The following is a 21445-nucleotide window of genomic DNA, read 5'->3' on the forward strand; positions in this document are numbered from 1 at the left end:
TACATCCACAAGGCCCTAGGTTTCATTCTCCAATATTAACAAAGAATACTGTAGTTGGCCTCAATTTACTAATGAGGAAAATAAATCTCATTAAAAATAAAATGCAAATCCTAAGTTTTTGTTAGGTTAGGTTTATAGGTCCATGGTAGAGTAATTGCCTAACATGTATAAACCTTGGATTCAGTCTCCAGCACTATCTCCCCACCCCCCACAAAGAAAGGCAAACCAAAACCAAAACTCCAAACCCCTAATTTCTCTCAAGATCTCCTACCTAGCAAAAGGCTAGGCCAGAATGGATGCCCCAAAGCCTGGTTCTATGAATGCCATACTCCACTGCCCCTCCCCGACTGGACTGGAGTGGGCCCAGGCTAAGGAGGGAGAAAGCATACAGTTCACCCCTCAGGTTCCTGGGCCCACTCAGCCACAGCATGGACATGACCTACCAGGCAGGATAAATGTCTGGCTGGTTCCAAACTCCTTCACTTAGCTCTTCCCTGGAAGCTAGTCTCTTCACTAGAGTGAAAGGCACTAATTCTCCAACCTTATACACATTCCCTTCATGGGCATAGGACTTACCCACTATAAGCTATTGCCTGAAAAGGTGGTTATTCCCAATGGGAAATGGCTTGGAGAGACCCTGACTTAAGAGGGCTAGTAGATGGGGCTGGGAAGGTGGCTCATGGTAGAGTGCTCACCTTGCATGCATGAGGCCCTGGGTTTGATTTCTCAGCACCATATAAGCAGAAAAAGCCAGAAGTGGTGCTGTGGTTCAAGTGGTAGGGCACTAGCCTTGAGCTGAAGAGCTGAGGGACAGTGTACAGGCCCCACAACTGGCAAAAAAAAAAAAAAGAGGGCCAGTGAATTGGAAACTGGCCAAAGTCTAACAGACTAGAGCTGTATGTATCTACGTTTATGTATATATGTATATGTATGTGTTTGTATGTATGTGTATTTGTAGTTTTGGAGCTCAAACCTAGAGGGAGGAAGGGAGGGAGGGAGGAAGGAAGAAAGGAAGGAAAGAAGGAAGGAAGGAAGACAGGTACATATAGTTTGTATTTGCATGTGCTTATATTAAGATTACGTGCTTAAAATCTTTTAGGGAGCTGGGAACCAGTGGCTCATGCCTATAAGCCTCACTGCTCGGGAGTCTGCGATCTGCAGTTCTAGGTTCTGAGCTAGCCCAACATACAAATTTGAGGGGCTGCTGTCTCAAATTAACCAGCAAAAAGCCTGAAGTGGAGGTATGGTTCAAATGGTAGAGCAGCAGCCATCAGTGAAAAAGCCAAGTAAAAGTGAGAGGCTCTAAGTTCAAGCCCTACTACTGGCACGCGCGCGCGCGCGCGCACACACACACACACACACACACACACACACACACTCCTTTTAAGGAGTCCCTCAGTTTAGGAGATGCAACCCAAGGGCTCCACCTGTCCACCCTCTGCTCCCAAGGATCCCACACTGACCTGCCCAGCAGCCTGAGTTTCCTTGGACCATACTTGTCCATGATGATGCCCAGGGGCAGGGTGATGGCGCTGAGCAGGAAGGAGCCCACAGTGAAGGCCAAATTCAGAATCTCATCCTGGGCCTTGCAGCTGAGCCAACCATTCACCCAGCTCACCTCCTCATGTTCTGGCTCTGCGGTGCCTCCCACTGTGCCATTGGTGACATTCTCTGTGAATATAGAGGAAAAGAACATGGCAGGCTTTCCCAAAGAGCAGAGGGGCAGGTACACCATTCCATTACCCCACTGGGAATACCAGACTTGGCTCCGGGGCCCTTAAGGGTTCCAATAATCCACAGCAAGCCTGGATGTCTATTTGACCCAAGTCCTCTGAAGCAATAATCTAGGAGTTAGCAACTTTCACACCAAAGACCATTTAGAGAATCCAGTAAAGAAAGTTGTGCTTGGGTTGGCAAGGTGGCTCAGTGGTAGAGCGCTTGCCTTGCATGCATGAGGCCCTGGGTTCGATTCCTCAGCATCACATAAGCAGAAAAAAAAAGCCGGAAGTGGTGCTATGGCTCAAGTGGTAGAGCACTAGCCTTGAGCTGAAGAGCTGAAGGACAGCGCCCAGGCCCAGAGTTCAGGCCCCACTACCGGACCCCCCCCCCAAAAAAAAAAAAAGTTGTGCTTGCCAGGTGCTGGTGGTATGATCATATCTGTAAGCCTAACTATTCAGGAGGCTGAAATCTGAGGATCATGGTTAAAGCAGTCTGGGCAGGAAAATTCATGAGACTCATCTCCAATTAACCACCAGAAAACAGGAAATAGCACTGTGGCTTAAAGTAGTAGAGTGCTATCCTTGAGCAAAAGAGCTTAGGGATAGTGCTCAGACCCTGAGTTCAAGCCAAGAAAAGGAAGGAAGCCACTTTAGGCTTTTTGGGGTAGTTCATTTGAGATAAGAGTCTCACAGACTTTCTTGCCCATGGCTTTAAACAATGATCCTCAGATCTCAGCCTCCTGAGTAGCTAGGGTTCCAGGTGTGAGCTACTGGAACCCAGCTTACTTATTTTATTTTTTGGGAGGACTGGTCCTGGACCTTGAACTCAGGGCCTGGGAGCTTTTGTGCTCAAGATTAGGGCTCTAGCACTTGATCCACAACACCATTTGTGGCTTTTTTGATGGTGAAATGGAAGTAAGAGTCTCTTGGACTTTCCTGCCCAGACTCTGAACTGGGATCTTCAGGTCTCAGCACCCTGAGTAGCTAGGATTATAGGTGAGGGCCTGGTGCCTGGTGCTTTATTTACATCTTTATGTTTTGGGAGGAAGGGGATAGTACAAGGGCTTGGACTCAGGGCCTCATGCTTGTTTGACTTGCTTGCTCAGCTTGTGGTCTACCACTTGAGCTATACCAACCATCAGCCCTGATTTTTGCTGGTTATTTTGGAGATGGAGTCTAGCTGACTGTTTCTTCCCCAGATGGCTTTGAACTGCAATCCTCCAGGCCACAGCTTCCTGAATAGCTAGGATTACAGGCATGAGTCACCAGTGCCTGCTTTGCTTTAGTTCTGTTCTCGGGTAGTATCTTGAGTTTTGGCCTGGATCACCCTTGGACTGTGATCCTCTTACCTATACTTCCTATTTAGCTGGGATGAAAGGCACACTCCACCACATTTAGCTTATTTATTGAGGTCGGGTCTCACTGACATTTCCCTGGCTGGCCTAGAAACACCGTCCTCCTGATCTCTACCTCCAGAATAGCTGGAATTACATGTGGGCTGCCAACATACCTGGCCTTGAGATGCATCTTTTCTTATTGTTCTTCTGGGCTATTGTGTGGCTGTCTCCTGTGACCACACCCAGACCCTGTTGGGTGCTAAAGCCTGGTGTGTCAGCCACACCTGTGTTGTAATTTCAGCCCTTAAGGGCCCCCCTCCAAAGTCCAACCAGCAAAGAAAGAACACAGAAGGCAGAAAAAAGTGCTGTGGTAGCTAAGCGAGGGGTGGGGGAGGATGGGGACAAGCTGAGATTGAGACTGAGGAACTGTCCTCAGCAGGACTGCTAGTTCAGAGGTGCTGACTAATCCCACAGAGACAGGACAGACTGATTAGATGCAAGGCTACCCCAGAGAGCCAAGGAAATACTGCTCCTCAGATAACTAACTGCTTCCCAATTGCAGCCCTTTGGTGCCAGGGCTGTAAGGCTGAGGTAGGCAAAGGCTTGCCCAGGCATCTCAGGGCTGCCTCACACAACTGTAAAGAAAGCACCTGGTCCAGACACTAAGGAGGCTGAGATCTGAAGGATCATGGTTCAAAGCCAGTCCAGGCAGAAAAGCCCTCCAGACATCATTTCCAGTTAACCAGAAAATTGAGCTGGAGGCATGCTTAAATGGTAGAGTGCCAGCCTAGCAAGTACAAGACAAGACATTGAGTTCAGGCCTGGATATGAGCAGAAAGAAGAGCTGGGGGAGGGGGGGGGCCAGGAGGCAGGGGGAATAAAAGGCAGGGGAATAAGAAAGCAGTTATGGTGATTCAAACCACATGCTAACTTCTGACCAACAAGCTCTGCTGGGGATGTGCTGAGATTATGGGGCAGAACACAGCCTCTGATTTCTAATTTTTGTTCCTCTGCTACACTTGAACAGACTTGGGGAAGTGGCTTGATACTGTTCTTTTTTTTTTTTTTTTTGTCGGTCATGGGGCTTGAACTCCAGGCCTGGGCGCTGTCCCTCAGCTCTTCAGCTCAAGGCGAGCGCTCTACCACTTGAGCTACAGTGCCACTTCCGGTTTTCTGGTGGTTTATTGGAGATAGGAGTCTCATGGTCTCTCCTGCCCGGGCTGGCTTTGAACCGCGATCCTCAGATCTCAGCCTCCTGAGTAGCTAGGATTACAGGCGTGAGCCACCAGCGCCCGGCTGATACTGTTCTATCAGTTTCTTTATCTGTAAAATGGACATAATATAACAACAATAGTGTGTACATTTATGGTTTTGGGAAATATCAATAAGAAACTCAAGATGACATTCTAGGAGTGTGATTTAAGTGGTAGAGCACTTGCCTAGCATGAACCAGGCTCAGGGTTCAATTAATTCCTAGTACCACAAAACAAAACAAATCACAAGGAAAGAAAATAATAAGCTGGGTACCAGTGACTCATGGCTATAATCCAAGCTACTCAAGAAGTTAAGAACTGAGGATCAAGGTTCAAAGCCAGCCCAGGAAGATAATTCCAAGAGACTCTTATCTCACAAATTCACCAGCAAAAAAGCTGAAAGTGGAGGTGTGGCTCCAGTGGGAAAGTGCCAGTTTTGACTGATAAAAGCCCAGGTGAGAGTATAAAGCCCTGAGTTCAAGTCTAGCACCAGCACAAAAACAAAGCAAAGCAAAACAAAACCCAGGGGGCTGGGAAGGTGGCTCAGTGGTAGAGCGCTTGCCTTGCATGCATGAGGCCCTGGGTTTGATTCCTCAGCACTACATAACCAGGAAAAAAAAAAAAAGCCAGAAGTGGCGCTGTGGCTCAAGTGGTAGAGCGCTAGCCTTGAGCTGAAGAGCTGAGGGACAGTGCCCAGGCCCAGAGTTCAGGCCCCAGGACCAGAACCTCCCGCCCTCCCCCCCCCAAAAAAAAAAACAGATCACATTCTAAAGCTTACACAGGCACAGGAAGCTTTCAGTAATAACAATTGAAAGTTACCTTTTTTTTTTTTTAAACTGGGCACCGGTGGCATCACGCCTATAATCCTAGCTACTCAGGAGGCTGAGATCTGAGGATCATGGTTCAAAGCCAGCCTGGGCAGGAAAGTCCATGAGACTCTTATCTCCAATAAACTACTAGAAAACCAGAAGTGGCTCTGTGGCTCAAGAGGTAGAGCACTCACCTTGAGCTGAAGAGCACAGGGACAGCACCCAAGCCCAGAGTTCAAGCCCCACAACCGAGAGAGAGAAAAAAAGTTACTATTTTTATTACTATGATTGGAGGTTTGGGATGAAGGAAAGGATTGCACCTGCCCAGTGCCCAGGAGCACAATACTAAGTCTGCTTCATGCATGATTCCATGGTCTAGTCTCCCACTGGGCTGGGAGCACAGGATGGCTGCTTGGGTCTTAGTTACCTCCAGGTCCTAGCTCCCAGCAGGCCCTGGCCCCAGCAGTTATTTACTGAATGAGTAAAAACAATGGAACTGGATCCAAACAGCCAAAAGGATCAAGACAGAGAAAAGGAAAGAGGATGTACAGATCCCAGGTGCAGATAGAGTGGGTTTAGGGAGATTAGAGCCACAAGGTTAACTATGAAAACCACAGGTTCCTGCTCCTGCCACTTTCTCCCACTTTTCTAAGAATAGTCACCACATGGAGGCCGAAACATATGGCAGACAGGTCCTCTGAGACCACTGAGATGCAGCTCTGAATGGGTCTGTGTTGCGGGGTGGCAGGCCTGAGCTGCTGGCTTGTGCACTGTGGGGCAGTTCATGGAAGGGCAGAGTCACAGGAAGGCGCTGGTCTCAGGTGTCAGCCCTGCCAGCAACAGGAACTGGACCAGCAGCTGAGGGACAGGGACTTTACTCAGCAGTGCCCATTTCCAGGTCCACGTGCAGATATGACCCAACCAGCCTGGATGTGATACAACAGATGGTGGAGGGAAGGTCCGTAAGCCCTGGATGGCCTGATTGTGAGAACTGATGGTGGTGTGCAGAGGCTGGAGCCCATGACTATACTGGGACCTATGGAGTGCCACAGCTCTGACGCCGCAGGGAGCAGTAGGGAGCTGAGGACAGGAGAGACAAGGCAGTATTCCCTATAAGGAAGGGCACCAGCTCCCTCCTCTACTGTCCCTTGGAGAAGCACCCACAGCTGGCTCCCTGAATCCATAATTCTTTTCTTGTAGGCCTGAGACTGGGACTGAAACTCGGTACCTGACGCTTTTACTCATTGGCTGGCAACTCTACTCACTGAGCCAAACTTCCAACCCCCTATGATTCTTTTCATCGCAGGACTGAAAATAAAAATCCAGAGTCACTGGCTAGGGATATAGCTCAAGGGTAGAGCACTAGCCTAGTGTGAATGAGGCCTCGGGTTCCATTCAACCCCAAAGGAGGGAAAAGCAAATTCAAGGCATGTTCCCTAGGCAGCCTCTACCTCAGTGGGCCTAGGAATAGAAACATCCAAAATTGCCTGGAAATGTGGTCATCCGGTTACCAGACGGGGGGTCTCCAAGGAAAGGGGCCAGGTGCAAGTGAGAGTGTCTGTCTTTGCCTCTGTCACCCTGAGGCTACGATGCACAGAAGCAGGGACCTACACACCAGGCTTCTGTCTTAAAGCAATCCCTGCCAATGGGCCCACCTGGCCCTCTGCCCTCCTACCTCCAGACAGTGATGTCCAGCGACAGATGACCCAGAGGGCTGGGGGAGCTGAGTGGCCTTTCTTGTCTGCTCAGGGAGCAATTTGAGAGTGTTCCTTGCTCCCGGAGAGAATGAAACCTTTGCCGAGTCCAGAAGTTTGTTGGCAGTAAACAGCCCACACACATAATCTCAGTCCCCAAAGATGTCCAAACTCAGGCAGGCCCACACAGCTCCTCTCCCTCTGCTCCCATGGAGGCCAGGACAGAGACATAGAGATAAGCACCCAGGAAGTACCAAGCCCTGGGATGCTCCCCCCACCCCTCACCCCCACCCCCGCACCACCAGCAGCCCCCGCCCCTTGCTCCTGGCCTAGAAGCTCAGCTCTGGCCCAGCCAAGCCAGCCTGCCTGGAGTCTCACCTAAACAACTCTGTTTATTAAACAGATGCCTCCAGAATGGTCAGCCAGAGTGGCCCAGCCTGGCCCAGCCAGGGAGAGCAAACTAAGAAGACAGACAAGGAATTGGTGTGGCAGAATGTGGGGAAAACGGGACTAAGGCTGCCAGGGCTGGGGCAGACAGAACAATGACCTGTACTGTTGAGCCCCACTCAGAAGACTCACAAACAACATCTTTACAGAAAAAGCCAGGGAGAAAAGAGGGTGCTAGACCCCACTCAGACTCTCCAGAGCCTCTCCAGAGTCAAAAAGAGACCTTCCTTACCCCAGGAAACAAAGAGAGTTTGGAGCCTCCAGAATAGCTTCCTGAGAATGCTGAGAGCCCAGGGGTACAGAGTTGGTGATGCCTCTAAATCCCCAGGCAGCCCTTTGCTGGCTGCTGGGTTCTGAGGCCCTCCCCTCCAGGGTGTGGGTCTCTGGCGGGCCCTGCTGTGGGTACCTGCCCCAGGATCTCCTGTCTCTCTCCAGTCCTTAGTCTATCCGGCAACAGGAAACAGCACCTCAGTCCAGCGGCGGGGAGATATGGGTGAGAGGTCGGCTGAGCCACAGGAGCAAACAAGAAGCAAGACTGTGGTCTGACTGTGGTCAGAGAGCCAAGCCCCTCATGGAGATCATAGCGCAGCCTGCTTCTGCAGAGTCTGTGTACACCAGCCACGGTGTCACTATGTCCAGTGGGGTTCAGTCCCTGGATTGTTTAGTGTCTTCTCACTCAGGCCCCATGTTCCACATGACTGGAGTTTCAGAGCAAGTAAGTCACTTGCCAAAGGTGTAGGGAAAGTTGGACTTGAATCCAGGCTGTCAGAGCCCAAAGCTCCTGCTGTTAACCTTTAGGCTACACTGATGCTGTCCTCTCCAGTTAGAACAAGGCTGGCTCAGTGACAGAACAGATCTGGGAAAAGGCTGTCACACAGCATCAGGAGCTATGCCTGAGACTTTTAGTATCATCTGGAGAAAGAGCGGATACTCCATGGCCTTCCCACAAGGTCCCTGAGAGATAGCCCAAGCTGGACAGGACCTTCATGAAGCCAATGGATGCCAGGCACTGATGGCTTATGTCTATAATCTTATCTACCCAGGAAGCTGAGATCTGAGCATTATGGTTTGAAGCCAGTCCAAGCAGGGAAGTCTATGAGACTCTTATCTCCAATTTACTACCAAAAACCTGGAAGTGGAGCTATGGTTCAAGTGGTAGAATGCTAACCCGAGCAGAAAAGCTCAGGGACAGTGCCCAGGCCCTGAGTTCAAGCCCCAGGAGCAGTGTGTGTGTGTGTGTGTGTGTGTGTGTGTGTGTGCACATGCACGCGCGCGCGCGCGCGCGCGCGCACACACACACACACACACACACACACAAAGCCAATGGAGGCCAATGGATGTTGGGGGAGGGAATTTAGATCATGAACATGAAGGAGAAAGGCAGGGTTATTGGTGACATCCAAGGGCACTAGTTCTTTTCTGTGATATATCCTGAGACACAAGTCTTTGGCCCTTTTACCCATTCTTATGAAATTTTGTTTTTAATTCAAAATAAACTGGGAATGGATATAGTTCAGTGATAGAATGTTTGCCTGGCATATGTGAGTTTAACCCCTAGCATTGCAAAAAATTAAAACAAACTGGGATAAAAGAAGTAAAAAGAAGCTGAATGTAATAGTGCACACCAGTAATCCTGGCACTGGGGAGGCTGTAGCAGAATTGCAAGTTGGAGGCCAGCCTGGGTTACAAGAGAATTCAAGCCCCATAAACGGAAAAAGAAAGAAAGTGTTTTGCTCATGCCTGTAATTATAGCTATTCAGGAGGCTGAGATCTAGAGGACTGCAGTTGGAAGCCAGCCGGGACATAAGAGTTCATAAAGGGGCTAAGAAGGTGGCTCAGCCGCTGGCCTCTCATGTATGAGGCCCTGGGTTCGATTCCTCAGCACCACATAAACAGTAAAAAAAAAAAAATGGCACTGTGGCTCAAGTGGTAGCCTGCTAGCCTTAAGCTGAAGAGTTCAGGGACCGTACCCAGGCCTAGAGTTCAAGTCCCACAACTGACAAAAAAAAAAAAGAGTTCACTAAACTCCATCTCCAAAGTAACAAGCAAAAAGTAAGGCTGGAATTCAAATCCTACCACTGCAGGGAGTGTTTGGGGGGATTGGAGCAATAGGAACATCTGTCCACAACTGCACCCTGGCTTGGCCTTACTTCCCTGGGGGGATAGTAGCTCCTCTGCCCTCTCTGAGACCCAGGAACCAGCTTTGCATGGCTACAATCAGTGGCCACAGCGATCAAGAGCATAGAACTGCAGTTTACCTTCATGTTTCTGGTTTGGCTCTGACTTCCTCTAACAGGAGTGGAGGCACAGTGGGGGGAGGGGAAGATTTCCACTTTCATAGCCCTTATTCCACTCACACCCAGCATGTGGCAAGCTCTCAATGGTTCTGAAGAGCCTCTAAGAGGTGAACTGGATCCTAACCCTCTTCTGTCTTCATGGCTCCTTTTCTGCCAGTCTTCCCAAATGACCCCTTAGATCTTGCTCATCCTGGCCCCTTCTTACCTTCCTGGTCATGTCATCTCTGTTGGGACAATCCTTTCCTCTCCTTGAAAGTATTTGTTCAGTCTCTCCCCCAGGCTTCAGCCTAAACTTCTGGGAGTTCCCTACCCAATCACAACCAGATCCCCACTATTGGTTCCTCTCTCAGAAGCATGAAGTCTGTGTATGATGGTTTGTTTGCTTGGCACCTTCAGTCCAGCACCTCACCAAATGTTTACCAAAGTATAGATTAGATCAAAGAGGAGACAGGACATCCACAGGTAACCTCATCCTTCTAAGCTGATACTGCTATTGAGCAACAGAAAAAAAAAAGAGATCAAGTGTGGGTTGATCACTTCAGTTGGCCACAGAGAGGCCAAAAGGACACAGCCTGGGGGAAGCCCCAGACTGAGATGTCAGTATCCACAGCAGAGGGACTAGGGAAGCATCCAGCCGCGAAGTGCATGAAATGCCAGGACCTGGCGCCCCAGTCCATCCGTCACCCAGCACCCCTCCCCCGTGTCTTGTGGTAAGGCAAAACAAGCTAAGGAACAACAGCTATTTTCTTTTTTTCTCTCACCTCACCAAGCTGAAATCTAATACCATGTCTGGAGCCCAGATTCTGACCATAGTCCTGACAAAGAATTCTGGGAACCTTTCAACAGGTTCAGGCAAATTTCCTTTGGAAAACAAACAGCATCAATCTGAAAAGCAACAAGAAGCTGAGGAATTTGCATCAGCTATATACTGGTCAGCTCTTCAAAATTCTAATTCATGGGGCTGGGAAGGTGGCTCAGTGGTAGAGCACTTGCCTTGCATGCATGAGGCCCTGGGTTCTATTCCTCAGCACCACATAAGCAGAAAAAACCGGAAGTGGGGCTGTGGCTCAACTGGTTGGATGTTATCCTTGAGTTGAAGAGCTGAGGGACAGTGCCAGGCCCAGAATTCAGGCTCCATGACTGACAAAAAAAAAAAAAAAAAAAATCTAATCCAATAAATGTAATAAATGACCTAATTGCTTCTCTGCAACTCAGCCATCCAAGTTTGATATAATATTAGGCTTTAGTGCAAACCTTGACCCAAGCTTTACCAGGAACTCCCACTAAGTGTAACAAAGGGGCTTCTAGCTCCAAAAGACAACAGGTTAGATGGATTCCAAGAAGCAAGGAGCAGGGAAGCCAGGGAGATAAGCTGTGTAGAATCAGCAGGCTTTCCCGCTGAGCATGCTGATCAGCCAGTTTGCCAGATAATCAGAAAAGGCAAAATCAAAAGCAGGAGCAAAGGCATGGGATAAGAAGTTGATGTTCAACCCATAATCCTGACCCTTCACCTTCACTTTGGTTTGTAGGAGTGACCTGTCAAGTGTCTCCTAGGCTTAAATACTAACTCAGCGCTGTATTGGCAGAATCTCTGGAATCACTCCCACCCAAAGGAAGAAGCCAAGATTTTTGGAAATTAAGTGATCACCAGGCCACTTTGGTTAATATCATATAATAAATTATATAAAAGGACAATCCATGAAAACAAAAAGTCCCTACAATTTGACTTTCCCAACACCAGAGTTTTTTGTTTTTTTTTTTTTTTAAACCACAACAGTCCTCTAGTCCAGGTGAGATACTAAAAGCTTTGTCTAGGGATGGCATTTTTTTTTCTTTTTTTGTTTTCGAAACTCCCCGTGTACTCTGAAAGAGAGGAAGAGCCAAACACTCTAACCTGTTCCTTCCAAAAGAGTCATTAATCTCCTAACATCTCTTGGATAAAACAGAAAGCTAGATCAAGGAACAAGGTCTGACTCTCATCTCCCAAGATTTCTTGCTGATGTGGGGAAAGGCCTGCCAAGAACCCTTAGGCTGTTAGGAAATGTTTTTGAGTGGCTAAAGGCTAAAGGTTGATTATAAATGATATACTTTCTGCTCTCTCCCAGGCAGCCTCCAATTCCTTCCCTTTCTCCTGCCCTTAACCTCTCCTGCCAGGTCTCCCTAGACACTCAGGAATCCTCTGAACTGAAAGGAAAAGGGAGGATTACAGGCAGCAAGAACCAGTCTAAAGCTTTTTCTTCTATGAAAACTAGAAATAAAAGGCATTGCAGGGGGTGAGTCAGGGAGTCAGCGTTGGACTATCTCCATCACAAGGGAATCAAGCACTTGGGTAGATTTTGAGTTCAACTATTACACAGTCTCTGCTGGGGACAGGGAGAAAGCGAAGGGAAGCCTTTGCTACCCAGTTGCCTTAGCAGGAGGATAGAGTTTAGGAACCAAGTTAACCTTTATGGTGGGCTTTTCTGCAGCAGTTAAAGTGGGAAGGTGCAGGGTGGTCAGATTTCATGTAGGCAAGCATCCTCAGCCTGCCTTCAGCAATCTGGAGGTACAAAAAGAAGGGAGCAAACCTAACATCATTTCCCTAACTGTGCCCTTCCTCTTCCTGCCCCTAGGGTTGGAAGGCCACTGAGGTGTTCTCACAGTTTGTGGAAAGAAAGGACCTTTGGAGAATCACAAAGCAAAGCAAAACAAAAAGACAAGAAATTATGTCTGCAAGCCCTTAGGAGACTCCATAATGGCCTGATTGAAAAACATCCTTGGGGTGGAGGCAAAGCCACTTCCTCCCTCTTGCCTTACCCCAGGCCCCGAATCAAGAGTTCCTCTTTCTTACAACCAGGGAGCAACATGTTTATTGCAAGACAAGCGATATTCCAGGCGGCCCCTGGCAAACCGAAGTCCAGCAAGGAGAAAGAACTGGATATGGGAGTTTGGGGGGTCTGTCACAGTCCCCGGGTCCAGCAAACCAGAAAGAGTCCAAGCCTCTGTTTCTTCATCACAAAACGGGGACGAGGATATGATACCAAATAGAGCTGGGTGAGGATCCACAGGGCCTTTGGATACCCGGGAGCACTGCGCAGTGATGGGGATTGCTGACTGGGTCTTGGCCACCATCCGCCCTCTCCCAAAGCTCCCCTCGAGGAGCCAACCTGAGCGCCCCCTCCCGACCCCCCCCCTCTCCCGGCCCGGTGCCCATCTTACCTGGCTCAGTACACAGGTAGGAGTAAAAGCCTTCCGACTTGAGCATGATAAGCAGTGAACCCCAGCCCAGGAGGACTGCCGAGAAGAGGAGGTTTTCCAGCACAGCAGTGCAGGCCATCCACCAGCGGCGCCGATGGGCAGTGGCCAGGGTGGGCGCCATGGTGCGACGCGGCGCGGCTGCCCGGCTCCGGCTCTGCGATCACCTGCGCCAGACCCCCGCGTCAGTGCCCGTCCTGAACAGCCCGCACCGCCACCCCTGGCCGCTGCCTGAGGGCGCGGAGCTTGTCACCCTTCCTCGGCCCCCGCTGTAGGTGTGCGCAGCGAAGTAAGCAAGCCCCAACCCTACCCCGGACCTAGGACGCCCCCGAACCCGTGGCTGGCTCGTACCGGTGCCCTCAGCTACGCTGACAAGGAAGGAAGACTTCTCCCTCAGCTGACTCCGAGGTAAACTGAGGCAAGGAAGCATGAAGAGATTAACGCATGCTCAAAGACGTGGAACTAGTCCTAGACCCAAGCAGGATGACATAGCTACGGTGGGGGTGGGAAGCGGAGGCAGCTCGAGATATGGCCACCTGGGCAGGGGCACACCTGAGAGCTGCCACTCCCAGGGACCGTCAGAGGCTCTCTCCCGCCCGCACTCAAGACCCTTCCCCAGAGCTGGTTCCTCTAACCACAAGATCAGCGTTCCGAGCCCCGGAACGGCCCGCCCACGGCGCGCTCATTGGTCTGGCTGCACAGGAACTGCTGCGCCATTGGACACAGTCTAGGTCGCTAGGCGCTGCGGCCACGCGAACCCCACACGGAGAAGGCGAAGCCGGTTCAAACCGGCGGCGCGAGCCAGCCGCGCGACCCCGCGGTTCTGGGCTGTTACCTCCGTAATTAGCCTGTTTCCATAAAGGCAGGTCCCCAGCCCTCTCTCCCCCAGCTCCCTCTACTATTTGTCATCTCTTCTCCTCCTCCGCCGGGTCTCCCTGAGCCCTTTCAAGTGCATCTTCTGCATCCCGCACCCTCGCCTCGGGCCGGGATCCCAGGAGGTCCAGCTCACCCGGCTCCTACTGGTGTGTGTCGGGCCCGCCCGGAGCCTTTTCTGTCCCCTTTTATTCCAGCCCTTTTATTCCGACCCTAAGATGAAAAGCAGTGCTTCCCGCTGATTGGCTGAGTAGGAGCTGGAAACAGGCGTTGACCAATCAGCAGCCACCCGCCCGCCCCCCGGCAAGCAGAAGCCGGTTCCGGCCGGACTTGGAGACAAACAAGAGAGTTGGGGCGGGCGGGCGAGCGGGCGGGGGTTGGGGTGGGGGGCTGGGGATCGCTAGGGGCTGTGCCTCGGTTCTGCTGTCTTGGAGTCGCAGCCGGGCCGGGAATCCCCGGGAGCTTTGACCCTAGCCTCCCCAGGCGCTGTCCGGAGACCTGACGCTGGGCCGATCGCCTGTCTCGGCGATCTTCCGTTCCCCGAACTTCCCCAGCAGCACGGCGGTCCCTCTCTTCAGCCAGCTGGGCTCCTGCCTCCGCTCCGCTCCGGCCTGCTCTGTCGTACCCATTTCCCCCGCGCCCGGTGCGCCACGCCCGGACGCGATGGCTCCCCACGGAGCTGGTCAGCTCCAGAGGCACCCCACCCCGCCTCCTCCCCACCCCGTGCTGCAGCCCCTGCTTCCTTGATCTTGTGTCCTGGTTCCCAGCTGTTCTGTGTCCGGTGGTCCCGAACCGGGTGCATTGTGAGGGTTTGGGATCCGGGCCTCCTGTCCTGGTGTGATGTAAGTCTTCCCTGCTTTTCAGATTCGTAGGTCCTTTCCCCTCTCCTAAGTGTCACCGGCCTGTTCATCATAACTGTACCCTGAAGATCTTTAGACAGGACTTTGGGGCTTGTCTGTCCCGTGTGAGGACGGTGTCTCCTCTGGTCCTCAGACTCTGGGTCCCCCCCCCTGCCCCAACCCCGCTCCTACATTGCTCAGTCCCCATGGGAACCCCCTACCCAGACAGGAGCTCCCTGCCCTTCTTCCCTGTTCCCCAATGTCGCCTTCAGGTGAGAGTTTTCTTTGCAAAGCGTCGCTGCGAATAATGCCCAGCTGTCAGTTTGGCCCCGGAGGGTGCACGGGATTTCCAGGGATCTAGAGGACTCTGGCTCGTCTGTATACCTGCTGCCAGGGCAGGCAGAGGGAGCCACAGTTGTGAAAATTCAGCTGTCTGGTTACATCTTCCTGGTCACAAGTCCTAATTTAACCTCAGAAGACTCCTTCGCCCCAGATTCCTTACACTATGGAAGCTGCTTGACCCCTGGGCCCGGAGTCCAGCAGCTTCCTGCTCCACTTCGCTCAGTCCGCGTGCGCCCCCTGCTGTCCGGAGCCCGCCGCTGACCACCCTGCCAGGGTGTCCTTGCCCAGACAGGGAGAGAGGCCTGTGGGTTTGCAGGGGTCCTAACCGGTTACCTGGCCCGTTACTCATCCACTTAGGGTCTTAAGTTGTTACTTGACAAATTCCCAGCCCTTTTCCGGTCTTCCATAATCCGACTGCTCAAGGACCTCTCCAGGCCTCCAACATTTAAATAATGCACTGTCTCCCTCAAAACTGTGTTGTCATTCTCCCTCAGACAATCACCTTTATCCACTGAAGTAGATCTTCCAACAAATATTTGCTGGACACTTGCTGTGATTCTCCCCTCTCCTCCACCTCACCCCCCTCCACCACTACAACAATGTCTCCAGTTTATTTTAGCCATTTATGTTCTGTATTTCAGTTTCTGTCTCCCAAGTCTAACTCTCAGTCCCTCCTAGTGAGCTATGAGAAATATTAATCTGACCTTGTAAGCCTGGCCTCTGCCAAAATCCTTTAGAAACTACCTTTTGTTCTGCAAGATGAAGTTCAAGTTCTCCAACCTGACCCCACACTGGCTCTTTCCCACTAACCTTTTCTCCCTTCTACAGGCAGTTTGCCCTGCGTGATCCTAGAAGCTCCACTCAGATGAAATTACCTGTGGTTCCAGTTTCACTCTTCTCTATCCTCTGGTCCTCAGCATAGCTGTTTTGGGACAGCATCTCTTCTGGGAAGCCTTCCTTAGCCACTCTCCAGGATTTCCTTAGCTACCCATGTCCATTGATTGCATTGTTTCGTAATTATTCATCTGTGTGCATCTCCCCTTTTCCAGTGACTATAAATTATTTTGGGGCAGGAATATGTCTTACTCAGCTTTGCATAAGCAGCCCTTTATACTGAAGTATGAACAAAGCAAGTACATAATATGAGTTTGTGAATGGAAACACAAGTGAAAGTGCTAAAAAAAATGTATCTGGTTCAAAACTGGGAGCTGGTGGCTCACACCTGTAATCCTAGCTACTGGGGAAGCTGAGATCTAAGGATTGTGGGTTGAAGCCAGTCCAGTCAGGAAAGTCCTTGAGACTTTTTTTTTTTTTTTTGGTAGGTCCTGGGACCTGAACTCTGGGCCTGGGCTCTGTCCTCAGCTCTTCAGCTCAAGGCTAGTGCTCTACCACTTAAGCCACAGCACCATTTCTGCCTTTTTCTGCTTATGTGGTGCTGAGGAATCGAACCCAGGGCCTCATGCATGCAAGGCAAGTGCTCTACCACTGAGCCACCTCCCCAGCCCTCCAAAAGATTTTTGTCTTCAGTTAACCACTCCTCTCCCCCAGAAAAGCCTGAAGCAGCTCAAGTGGTAGGGCACCACCTTTGATTGAAAAAGCTAAGGAACGGTGCCCAGGCCCTGAGTACAAGCCCCAGTACCAGCACACAAAAGAAGTAGGTTCTTGGACCAAGATCCAGAATTGGAGGATGATGGCAGTACTAGTAGTAATGACTTTTGAAAAAGGTTTTTATTTAGTTTATGTGGTACCAAGAAATCAAACCCAGGGCCTCATGTATGTTAGGCAAGCACTCTACTACTAAGCCCTATCCCCAGCCCTTACTGGCCCTTTCTTGAAGGCTAAACATTTAATAGGTGCCTTAATCTTTGTGTCATTCAATCCTACAACCACTAGGGGAGAAAGGCCCTTATTCCATTTTCCAGGTGACAAGCTAAGGCTTTAAATGACTCTCCTAAAGACAGACAGACAGACAGACACACACACACACACACACACACACACACACACACACACACACACACACCTAGCACCTGGCATTTGAACCCAGATCCACCTAAATAAAACTTGATTTTTTTAATCAGGTGTGTCAAGACCCCAACACAGCATTGTGTAAAAGTCATAAAGAAATGGAAGTATTGCTTGGTTCTAAAATAAAACTAATAGCAATTAAGATCTTTGAACAAGAAATGGTGCCAGTGGTCCACACCTGTACTAGCTACTCAGGATTCTGAAATCTGAGGGTCAAGGTTCAAAGGCAGCCTCTACAGAAAGTCTGTAAGACTCTTATTTATTTATTTATTTATTTATTTTTTAATTTTTTTTTTTTTTTTTTTTTTTTTTTTTTTTTTTTGTCGGCCGTGGGGCTTGAACTCTGGGCCTGGGCGCTGTCCCTCAGCTCTTCAGCTCAAGGCGAGCGCTCTACCACTTGAGCTACAGCGCCACTTCCGGTTTTCTGGTGGTTTATTGGAGATAGGAGTCTCACGGTCTCTCCTGCCCGGGCTGGCTTTGAACCGCGATCCTCAGATCTCAGCCTCCTGAGTAGCTAGGATTACAGGCGTGAGCCACCAGCGCCCGGCTAAGACTCTTATTTATTGTAAATTAATTTACTTTACTATTGTTATAAAGGTGATGAGGGTACAGAGAGATTATAATTACATGAGTCAGGTACTGAGCACATTTTCTTTCATACAGTATTTTCTATTCTCTCATTCTCTCCCAGTTGACTCTTATTTAATAAAGTATCTGGTTCCGGCTGGGAATATGGCTTAATGGTAGAGTGCTTGCCTAGCATGCATGAAGCCCTGGGTTCAATGCCTCAGTACCATATAAACAGAAAAAGCTGGAAGTGGCACTGTGGCTCAAGTGGTAGAGTGCTAGCCTTGAGAAATAGAAGCTTAGGGACAGTGCCCAGGCCCTGAGTTCAAGCAAAAAAAAAAAAAAGTATCTGGTTCAGCTTGGCAAATTGCTCATGCCTGGTATCCTAGGAGGCTGAGAGCTGAAGATCAAGGTTCCAAGCCAGCCTGAGCAGACAAATCCAAGAGACTCTTATCTTCAATTAACCCCCACCCCACCCCCCTAAAAAAAGCCTGGAAGTGAAACTGTGGCTCAAGTTATACAGTGCTAGTCTTGAGCAATATGAATTCAGAGACAGTACCCAGGCCCTGAGTTCATGCCCCAGGAAAAGGAAAGAGGGAGGGAAGGAAGGAAGGAAGGAAGGAAGGAAGGAAGGAAGGAAGGAAGGAAGGAAGGAAGGAAGGAAGGAAGGAAGGGAGGAAGGAAGGAAGAAAGGAAGGAAGGAAGAGAGGGAGTAAGGGAGGGAGGGAGGAAGGGAGGGAGGGAGGGAGGGAGAAAGGGAGGGAGGGAGGGAGGGAGGGAGGGAGGGAGGAAGGGAGGGAGGGAGGGAGGGAGTAGAAGAGAAGAGAAAAGAGGAAGAGAAGAGAAGAAAAAATTGGAGATGTGACTCAGTGGTAGAATCCTTGCCTAGCATGTATGAAGACTTGGACTCAATCCTCAACCCTGCAAAATATAAAAATAAAACCAATAAAGTGCTACTCAGGAGACTGAGACCTGGAGGATCTCACAAGGCCCTGAGTTCAATCCTCAGTACCAGCACCAAAAAATTAAAAAGTCATAAAGACAAAAATCTAAGTTAAAACTTTAAACTTCTATGGAGATGAAAAATCTCTAAATGAGATTTTTAAATGTTACAAACTGAGCAAGGAACTAATATCCTCGATATGTAAAAGGCACTTAGAGCTGGGGTGTGGCTCAGGAGGTAGTTGTAGGAGTTCAATCACAATACTGCCAAAAATGATTAATACCTCAATTGAAAACTGAATATAACCAGATAATCTATAGAAGAAATAAAAATAGCTATTAAGAACTTCAGTCTTGGGCTGGGAATATGGCTTAGTGGTAGAGTGCTTGTCTAGTATGCATGAAGCCGTCGAGTCAATTCCTCAGTACCATATAAACAGAAAAAGCCAGAGTGGCACTGTGGCTCAAGTAGTAGAGTGCTAGCCTTGAGCAAAAGAAGCTCAGGGACAATGCCCAGGCCCTGAGTTCAAGCCCCAGAACTGGCAAAAAAAAAAAAAAAAAAAGAACTTCAGTCTTAGCTGGACGCCAGTGGCTTACACCTGTAATCCTAGCTACTCTAGAGGCTGAGATCTAAGGATCATGGTTCAAAACCAGCCAAGGCAGGAACGTCTTATGAGACTCTTATTTCCAATTAACCATGAGAAAACCAGAAGTGGTACTGTGGCTCAAAGTGGCAGAGCCTTGAGCAAAAGAGCTCAGGGACAGTGCCCAGGCCCTGAGTTCATAACCAACCAAAAAAAAAAAAAGAAAGAAAGAAAGAAAGAAGGAAGGAAGGAAGGAAAGAAGGAAGGAAGGAAGAAAGAAAGAAAGAAAGAAAGAAAGAAAGAAAGAAAGAAAGAAAGAAAGAAAGAAAAAGAAAGAAGGAAAGAAAGAAAGAAAGAAAAAGAAAAGAAAGAACTCCAGTCTTAGAATAATCATATATAAGTTTAAGTTGTAATGAGATTGTGTGTGTGTGTAGGGTTAGAACCTTAAGAGTCTTGTATATAGTAGGCAAGTACTCCTGAGCTACATCCCCAGCCTTTTGGCCTTCTTCACTTTTTTTTTTTTGGGTCTGGTCGTGGGGCCTGAACTCTGGGCCTGGGCACTGTCCCTCAGCTCTTCAGCTCAAGGCTAGCGCTCTACCACTTGAGCCACAGCGCCGCTTCCGGCTTTTTTCTTGTTGCTTATGTGGTGCTGAGGAATCGAACCCAGGGCCTTGAGCATGCAAGGCAAGCGCTCTACCACTGAGCCACCTTTCCAGCCCCCTTTTTCACTTTTTCAAATAAGGTCTAGCATTTGCCTGGACCTGGACTGTGATCCTCACGGTTTTATTTCCCACTATAGATGGATGACAAATGTGTATACCATGCCCAGATTTTTCTGTTGAGATGCGGACCCTAACTTTTTTGCACAACCTGGCTGGAACTTAGATCCTTCTTGTGTTAGCCCTCTGAGTAACTAGAACTACAGGTGTGAGTCACCAGTGCCTGGCTTCTTTTGATTTTTTTTTTTTTTTTTTGTGATCAGTTGTGAGGCTTGAACTCAGGGCCTAGGCACTATCTCTGAGCTCTTTCATTCAAAGGTAGTACTCTACCACTTTGAGTTATAGCTCCACTTCCAGTTTTTGGGTGGATAATTGGAGATAAGAAGCTCATGGGGACTTTTCTGTCCCAGCTGGCTTCAAACCATGTTCCTCAGACCTCAGTCTCCTGAGTAAATGGGATTACAGGCATGAGCCACTGGCTTTTGCTCCCTCCCCCCCCCCCCCCCCCCGCCCCTTTTTTTTTGTCACGAAGGCCAAGCCTGCCTCCTGAGTGTTTAGAAAAAGGTGTTCTCTACATAAGGCACACCAAGTGTGATGATTAAATTTTTGTTTTTAGTCCATTGTAGGGCTTGAACTCAAGGGTCTGAGTGCTGTCTCTTAGCTTTTTCCACTCAAGATTAGCACTCTACCACTTTGAGTCATAGTGCCAATTCCAGTTTCCAGTGGTTACTTGGAGATAAAGAGTCTCCTGCCTGGGAGACATTGAAGCCTGGCTACTCAGGGGGCTGAGTAGTTAGGATTACAGGCGTGAGCCACTAACACCTGGCTTAATTTTTTTTTTAATTGGTGGCGGTAACACGCCTGTAATCTCAGTACTCAGGTGTCTGGAACAGGAGGATCTTCAGTTCAAAGTTAGGCTGGGCTATATAGTAACTTCAAAGCTAGTTTTAGCTATCTAAAAGACTTGTCCTAATTTTGTAAGTTTATTCAAACATTTTTACTTTCAAATGCTTCAGCATGTATTATTCTTTGTTATTCACAACTGGAGTTTGAACTCAGTACCTCAAGTTTGCACTCTAGCCCTAAGATATCTGTGTGTGTGTGTATGTTGAGACTTGAACTTAGGGCCTGGGTGCTATCCTGAGCTTTTTTGCTCAAGGCTAACACTCTACCATTTGAGCCACACCTCCACTTTGGGCTGGTTTTGGTGGCTAACTGGGGATAAGAACCTAATGATCCTTCTTGCCAGAGCTGACTTTGAGCTGCAGTTCTTAGAACTCAGCCTCTTGAGTATCTAGGATTACAGGTTTCAGATAGCATGTGGAGAAATTGATACACCCATATCTTGTGAGAATATAAACCCATAAGACTTTTTGGGAGGGCAATATGGAGAAAGTACCAAAGTATTTAATATTCTTACCCTATAATTCAACTTACTTCACTCTTAGGAATCTATGTGATATGATAGAAAAACTTGCAGTAATACAAAAGATAAAGTTACTTACACAGAGAATCATTATTTATTGTATAAAAACAATTAGTAACAACTGTCCACAGCAAGGGGTATGGTTTGAATTACCTATGTTATTTTCCCATGATGGAATTCCATGTCATTTTTTTAATGTAAGGAGGTAGCTTCATATTTACTGGCATTTAAAGTTCTCTAGGATATGTTGCTAAGTATAAATGCAAGTTGCAGGGGTCGGGGTGTGGCTCAAGTGGTAGGGCCTGTATGAAAGAGGCCCTGGGTTCCATCCCCAAC

At 49.0% G+C, this 21445-nt stretch overlaps 1 protein-coding gene across 5 annotated transcripts in view; it reads right to left on the reverse strand.

Moving 5' to 3' along the window:
- Positions 1 to 13886, reverse strand: part of Slc43a2 (solute carrier family 43 member 2) — a 50822-nt gene extending 36936 nt beyond the window's left edge. Inside the window, exons 1-4 of one of the 5 annotated variants that reach the window (XM_070027455.1) lie at positions 13799 to 13820; positions 13141 to 13202; positions 12754 to 12956; positions 1464 to 1671 (exon numbers count right to left, since the gene is read on the reverse strand). In XM_070027455.1, the coding sequence (XP_069883556.1) occupies positions 1464 to 1671; positions 12754 to 12913 (368 nt within the window). In that variant the 5' untranslated portion in view covers positions 12914 to 12956; positions 13141 to 13202; positions 13799 to 13820. The other 4 variants (XM_070027456.1, XM_070027458.1, XM_070027457.1 and 1 more) reach the window with 4 other exon arrangements.
- Between the last annotated feature and the right edge of the window lie 7559 nt (positions 13887 to 21445).

Source organism: Dipodomys merriami, unplaced genomic scaffold, assembly GCF_024711535.1.
Source record: "Dipodomys merriami isolate MVZ:Mamm:240054 unplaced genomic scaffold, mDipMer1.0.p SCAF_19, whole genome shotgun sequence".
NCBI lineage: Eukaryota > Metazoa > Chordata > Mammalia > Rodentia > Heteromyidae > Dipodomys > Dipodomys merriami.